This window comes from Branchiostoma belcheri, unplaced genomic scaffold (genome assembly GCF_001625305.1).
Source record: "Branchiostoma belcheri isolate BF01 breed outbred unplaced genomic scaffold, Haploidv18h27 scaffold112, whole genome shotgun sequence".
Lineage (NCBI taxonomy): Eukaryota > Metazoa > Chordata > Leptocardii > Amphioxiformes > Branchiostomatidae > Branchiostoma > Branchiostoma belcheri.
In genome coordinates, this window is record NW_017802514.1 from 1 (window position 1) to 7,303 (window position 7,303).

At 41.6% G+C, this 7,303-nt stretch overlaps 1 protein-coding gene across 1 annotated transcript in view; it reads right to left on the bottom strand.

Moving 5' to 3' along the window:
• Window positions 1-325: 325 nt before the first annotated feature.
• LOC109488222 overlaps window positions 326-7,303 on the bottom strand; it is a 21,909-nt gene continuing 14,931 nt past the window's right edge. Inside the window, exons 5-9 of the mRNA XM_019792425.1 lie at window positions 5,162-5,418; window positions 3,413-3,515; window positions 2,290-2,428; window positions 1,869-1,962; window positions 326-1,043 (exon numbers count right to left, since the gene is read on the bottom strand). Coding sequence (XP_019647984.1) covers window positions 822-1,043; window positions 1,869-1,962; window positions 2,290-2,428; window positions 3,413-3,515; window positions 5,162-5,418 — 815 coding nt within the window. The 3' untranslated portion in view covers window positions 326-821. The remainder of the gene's footprint in view (window positions 1,044-1,868; window positions 1,963-2,289; window positions 2,429-3,412; window positions 3,516-5,161; window positions 5,419-7,303) is intronic.

Consider the following 7,303-nt stretch of genomic DNA (forward strand, 5'->3'; position numbering starts at 1 on the left):
AACTTCACTTGCTCCACCTCCTTAAGGCCACACCAATTTAATTTGTTGGTTCTCAGATTTTTTCAATAGAATTATGAAGCGACAGGGCGAAAAAAAATAAAAACAGGTCTAGGCATCCTATTATAGTCCCAAATACTACAATTTGAGTCAACAGTCAACACAAAAGGCTGGGATAATATTTAAACAACGAATTTTGAACTTTTAATCAAACCAATACTTTGATAGATTGAAAAACTGCAACAACTAGGAAGAAAATACCTTTCCTCAACTGTTGGGAGCAAAATATGAGCATTTTTTAGTTAAGAACCAGAATATTTTTTGCAAATCAGAAAAAAAATGAAGAGGCGAGAACCAACAAATTAAATTGGTATGGCCTAAGAGGAAGACTGATGATGTTGTTGGTCTGTGTCATTCCTTGCGGTATGAGTGAGTAGAGAGGCAGTTTAGACAATTCTGCAGTTGAACATGAAGAAGAAATGGATCATGGCATCTGTCCTTGGTGCTGAAAATGTTCTCATGAAGAACACATTCCCCACACTATGGAGAAATGGTCAGCTCATCACTACTAGAATGATGATGAAACATTGTATCAAAGTAGGCAGGAACATCCCAGGAGAAAATATGACTGGAAACAGTTTGCACTAAAAAAAAGTGGATAACATCTTCAACAAATTCAACTCTATATTACTGAAACTCTACAACTACTGAAACTACAGTACATGTACTTTTCAATATGCAAACTCTTGTAACAAAAAAGTTTCAACGTGCCATTTAGCTGGGCTTCCTACAACGTACAGAGCTATACAGAACAAGGTCCTCCTTCAGGATGGCCTTCCGCAGGCAGTTGATGTACGGCTCAGATCGACGTGCTTTATAACAGTCGTGCTTTGCCACAAGGCATTTGATAAGTCTATCTCGTGTGTTTTGAGCAAATAGCCCGACTCTATCATCCACTTGATTTTGTGCAGCCGGCGTCTTTTCTTACAAGCTTTCACTCTTTTCCGGGTCTCTTTTCTTGTCTCTTTTCTGTCTCTTTTCATGTCCTGCAAGTGAAAAGAAGAAAAAACAAATTCAAATTGCATACCACAGTAAATATTATCATCACCTACAACCATCATGGAAAGACAAAATAACCTGGAGTGCCACAATCTTATTCCTCCACCAACAATTTCATTAACTACGCAAATGATATCCTAATTTTGCATGATTCTTGTCTAATGGTGTTTTGTTTCCCTCAACCCAAGTTTAATGTCATCCATATTTTCTCATTGATCATACAAATGTCCTTTTCCAAACAAGTCTAAGCATATGCGCATAGATGCCAGATTTATCTTTCCTATGCAGTGATTGGCTGATCCATATATAAGGAGATTGCGGGTTGAAGCAACAGACTCATCCCCAGACTGGTCATCTGCTGCTACAGATGTAGGTGGTCCAAGAGCCAGGTACTGCAGTAGCTCTCCAGTATTTGCCAGGCTATAACGAATTCGGACCCAGTGAAGGAGTGATCTGTTTGACTGTGCATTTGTGTGAGAGTTGTTGCATGTGCTTGTTTGTCTGTTTTTATTAGAATCTCCATTCATTCTCCATTTCACTATTGCCTCTTAAGTTAATAACATCCAAGTGTCAGAAAAATAATAAAATCATTATATTTCAGTCCATACCATACATGTAGGTATAGACCCAAACATGGTGCACCCAAAAAAATTTTCTGCACCCAATTTTTGGGTGCACCTATTCCCAAAATCAAATTTCGAGCCCTGGTTATGCTTTGACGCAGAACCATGCAGATTAAACAGAAAACGGTCTGTATTCATAACCCATTGAGAATTCCATTCTAGCGAGGTGAAAGAAAGTGTAGAACTTACATGTTGGTTAGGTTTAGATTTGGTGTTGACGGCTCCAGCTAGGCCTCTGCTCTTGAGATCACCGGAATGGGAAATGTCTTCATACGTGCTACCACTGTAGGGAGACAATAATTATCAAACAGCTGCAACCAATCATCTTAACCATTACGGCATTACATAAACACATAATTAAACAATCAGGAATGGGAATTGTCTTCATATGTGCTACATCTTTAGGGAGATAGAGACAATTGTAGCCTATTTAACTTTATTGCGACAATTGTATGGTACAACGTACATGGTACAATATATGGCAGTAAGACTGTATATAAGTTTGCAATATGGTCATGTATGAAGTATACAGAAATTGGCCTATGTATGCAGATATGGGATATGGACATGATAACAATATAAAGGAAGTATGAGAGGAGGAGACACCCACCCTCTCCTGGACTCCTCCATGGACTTCCCTCTTGTCTGTGTGAACATGTCAAACTCATCCTCCTCCCTGCCTGCTGTGTTCTGTGCTGTGAGGGTGGGCGTGGCATTCAGGGTGCTGCTGATGCTGGAACTGGTCAGACCTGTGGCCACAAATGAAAAATCAAACCACGTACAAGGTAACAACTTGGGGTCGTGTGGCGCAATGGCAGCGTGCGTGACTCAGAATCAAGAGGTCCCGGGTTCGAGTCCTGACATGCCACCGATCTTGTGCCCTTGGGAAAGGCACTTTACACGACTTTCCCCACTAGACTCAAGTGAAAATGAGTATTGTCTGTCCAGTATTCGTTTCTATGTGCGGGACACAACACCAGCAACAGCTGCCTCTGTTCCGCGTGTATTGCACTGTTGCAATTTCAATAAATCAAATCAAATCAAATAACAAACCAAAATCACAATCATTGAAAAAAATTCTGGCCTCCCCCCCAAATTTAAAAATCAGTATTATCATACATTCACTATGACAAAAATCTATCATTAAAAAAAACAAATACTGTAAGCATGCACACACATTTGTATCAGCCACCTGTTTTGTAACACACTGTAAGCATGCACAACCACACATACAGAAACACACACATCATGCAGATATGTATCAACTTAATACTTGTGAGAAAGAACTTGTTGCATACTAAATAAAGCTCTGAATAATCCGAGTATGCCAAATATATAGTTGGCAAATTTTCCAGATTATAACATGGGTTGCCAGACAAATTAGTCATGATCGGGATTCTAGCCAGCTCAAAATTTTTTTGTCAGCCCAGGTTCATGATTGGACCTGAGAAGAGAGTGCTTGCAATCTATGAGGGTCCGTGGGCAAAATTTGGATTTTTAAGTCTTTAAAAACACAATTTCTGCATTTTGAGAGGCAAATCATGGGGTTGAGAGTGTTTGTTGGTGGTCCTTTGGATGTATTTATATTTTACAAAAATTATTTGTCAATTTTGTCCATCATGGCTGATGAATTGGTTTAGAAATTTTTCTGTCACACGCCACAAAGTTCCTGCAATTTACAGAAAAACAGGTGCTGGCTAGAGCCCTGGTTACTAGTATGACTACAGACGTACTGAGGCCTGCTAGCTGCTGCTGTAACCCTGCTGCTGTAGGCTGGAGAGGGCCTCCCGGGCTCACGTCAGGACCCAGGTCTGTCTGCGACTCTGCACTCTGAGACTACAGCACACAACAACACAAAATTATCAGATAATTCATCTTCTTTGGTGGTATATATGATGAGGATGACCAATACCACAGAATGAGATTTGTTAACCCTTCCGCTGCGTGACGCCACGATCGTGGCTTCCTGTTTCACTGCGTGACGCCACGATCGTGGCTCTCCGGGGAGTGTTCCGGGTCAGTCCGGCTAAGCTTCGTGTATTTCCGTTAATCTCCGGCAGACTTCGGGGAAACTGCCTCGTTTTCATGTGCACAAGTCCACCATTGTTTTGGTTGCTGTTCGAGCGATTTTTACCGAGTTTTTTGGGGGATTTTTGGCATATTTTTTGTGCCGCCGCGATAAGCAACCTTGATATGCGAGGACACGAGGGATTGGATCGAAAGTGGTGATGACAGTTCTGGCAGATTTAAGGACAAAAGCGGCTCTGTTGAGTGAAATAGATTTGTTAATTTCTTGCAGCTGTGTGCATGTGCTTGTATTACTGTATACATACAGAAGGTCAAAGGCTTGAAGACTTTATAATCGGAAATGAACCACGAAATGGGCAGGAGTTGGTAGATTGCAGTTAGGGAGGGATTGGGGGAGTTTGAAAAGTATTTTGCTCCAGTCGTTTTCACATACAGACCTTCTAAAGTTTTTGGATTGATTTCTGCATACTTTGCATACTATAAGCTTTTGAAACAAGTGCAAAAAGTATAGTTTTACCTATTTATCTTCACTGTAAAGCATGTTAAAGTCTGAAATGATACTGCAGTCGTTGCGGGCAATTTTCCTCCATTTACACGAATTCCCTGCAACCACTAGAATTTTTATCCAGCAGTGGAAGGGTTAAAAGACCAGTTTACCTTTCACAGATTGCATGAGCTACATCTACTTATGTCACAGGGGGGACATTTTGAATAGACTACACCGTTCTAGAACCTGGAAGTTGAATGCAGCTTTCTAATGCGTTTGCGATGTCCCCCCTGGCAGATCACTGCAATGGTCGGCATTCTGCTCTCAGATACCAGAATCAGCTATCTGGTGAGATTGGGTGGAAGGAAACAGGGGACAGCCATCCTTCAGTAAAGTATCCATATGCTTAGACTCCTTGTACCAGTTCAGATCAGGAACTTTCAGAAATTAAAGTTACCCACGTCCAGAAATCTGCCAGGGGGGAGACCACATTGTGAAAGTCGGTTCTAGAACGGCGTTCTATCTGAAATGTCCCCGCGACGTATGCAGTTCATGGGATCTGGAAATTACATTAGCGGAGCATACATGAGAAAGAATAAACAATGGTGATTGTGGAAGTAAAGCCAAGACATAACTTGACACGTAAACAGAATGCATATCAAGACAAGACAGCATCAAAGTAAGAAACATGATAATAAAGAGCCCTTTCTTGTCTCCTCTCTTCATAGTTATCTGCCATCCACCTTCCGGCATGGCAACAGACATCTTTGCCCATTTTCGGCACTGTAAGAAGGCAACAAAATTTCTCATTTTTTATCTCCAACATCAGGCAAAAATTAATGCCTGCACTAATGTCATCCATAAAACTTACTTGCTGTGGCCTTAAGAGACCACTAGGAGTAGGATATTAGTAGTGATAAGTTGTTATAGAGGTTGACGGGCAAGCAGTACCAGGAGTTGGACTTACATGTGTTTCATCATCTTGTGTTTGTAGTTCATGTGTAAGTTTAATACTAATACAGATCTCCATGATCTGCTTGCTGGACTTCATCTGTTTGCTGAGTGCAGCGACTTGTTTCCTGAGCTCGTCCACCTGTCCAGCTGAGCTGTCCTGCTGTTCCCAGGCTGCTCCGGTCCTCCAGTGCTGTCTCCAGGCTGTGCAGCTGGAGTTCCCACCACTAACGCTCTGTTTTTCCTGCTTCAGACTCTCAATCTCAAGAAACCCTGATGGGCAGGACAGAAATGACACTTGGGTATTGGTTTGTTTCAATTACATGAAGACAAGTAAGGCCACACCGACTTAATTTTATGGACATCCTCTGAAGACCCCCAAACTAGTGCACGCGGGCGAATAAAAAAAAATTCCGGCAATAAATGAAAATGCTACCAAACCACAAGAATACGAAGCTGGTATTGTGAATTTGCGTCAGTACATAGAGATGTATACGAAAAGCCGGCACATGTTGGCTTTTTGTGGAATTTATGAATCAGCACTGTGCGTACGGTATGTACTGAGTTCTTTAGTCGTGGAGCTTCAGTAGCCTGGGTGCCCGGCTTCCGTATTGTCACTAACCACCATGGACTACCCAAGCCTAGATCCAGGCCATAGCCTCGGTGGACGTGATCTTTTTTTTTTTGAGAACAGGCGAAAATCAATGCGCACGCGGATGTCATCCATAAAATTAAGTCGGTGAAGCCTAAGTATACAAAATTACTATTGATGATTGTGAAGACAGTTAGTGACCAGGGTACAGTCAGTGTTCTCACCAGGATTTTTTCACAGCATAGGGGGCCAGATTGCGGGCGAAGCCGCACATCGAGCGGCGAAGGCGCGAGGGCGAGCGCCGCAGGCGCGAGTAATGTAGGGGGGTCCGGGGGCATCCTCCCCCGGAAAATTTTGAAATATATAACCCTCTGAAACACCATTTCCTGCATTTTGAGGGTCAAATTTTGAAAAAATTTTCACCTTTGTTAAAGCTTTTTTTAAGCCAAAATTTATTTTCAAATTCATGAAGGGTCATAATAAATGGAGTTACTTATGCTTGGTATAGGTCTTTGGCAAAATACTTTTTTTTATATTGTACAACTAAATATTTAGGAATCATTTTGACATGATTATAAATCTGTTATGCATGTTTCAATGTTTCAAAAAGGAAACTACAGGAGTACACTTGCATCATGTTTTAGAATTTGTTCTGATATTTTAACTTTGCGACACAGTCAAAATTGGCCCAAGCCTCGGCATAGTTCAAAGGGTTTCTTTCATCTGTCACTGACACAACATCGGCAGTCAGCAAGAGGTTCTTTGGTAAATACGCTGTGATTCCCCATGTCATTGGTAAATCATATTGGTAAAATGGTAGAATTACTTGATAATGAACTATATTACCGACGAAATCAAGAACATTTTGAGGGAAAACACAGTAAAAAGCGGCTTCCGTCCAGCTGTGTCAATTTCTAACATGTGTTGCGTGCGAGCCATCTTGGAAGAGTCTATTCTGTAAGCAGGGGGAAAGTTTCTTGGAAACAGTTCAAGCCCTTGTCAAATTATAAGAAATACGATATTTTGCAGGAACAACATGGCATAATTATATTTTGATGCCTAGATTTTGAATTTAAAATCTTATTGACAGATGTTGAAAGGTAGACAACATTACAGTTGAGACATCGTCCTCCTTGAAATGAACTTATCCAAAGCATGCCGCCCATGGCCAAGCGTTGTCCTGTTAGCGCTGTCTGTTTGATTACAGGTTCGCGATAGCGTGAACCTGTTTTACGTTACCTCGATTTTATGGGCGCCGCCATTTTGTTTCCCGTCATGCAATGGGGCAGGCCAAAGTTGAGTGAAGTGCATTGTGGGACCTGTCACCGGGCCATAGTGTAAGGACGACGCCTAGCGGTATGTTTGGAAAGAGCAGTAACTGAAAGCCTACCTGGTTGTGTGTTCATTTTGGCAGGAGTGAATAGAGGCGATGGCTTTGGCGTAATATACGCTGATTGTGTTTAGGACTTGCAATTGAAGTTCAATGTAATTTCTTCGCATGACGGAAGGAAACATGGCGGTACCTAAGGTTTTTTTTGGATGATGAGATGATGAGGCTTTGGTATT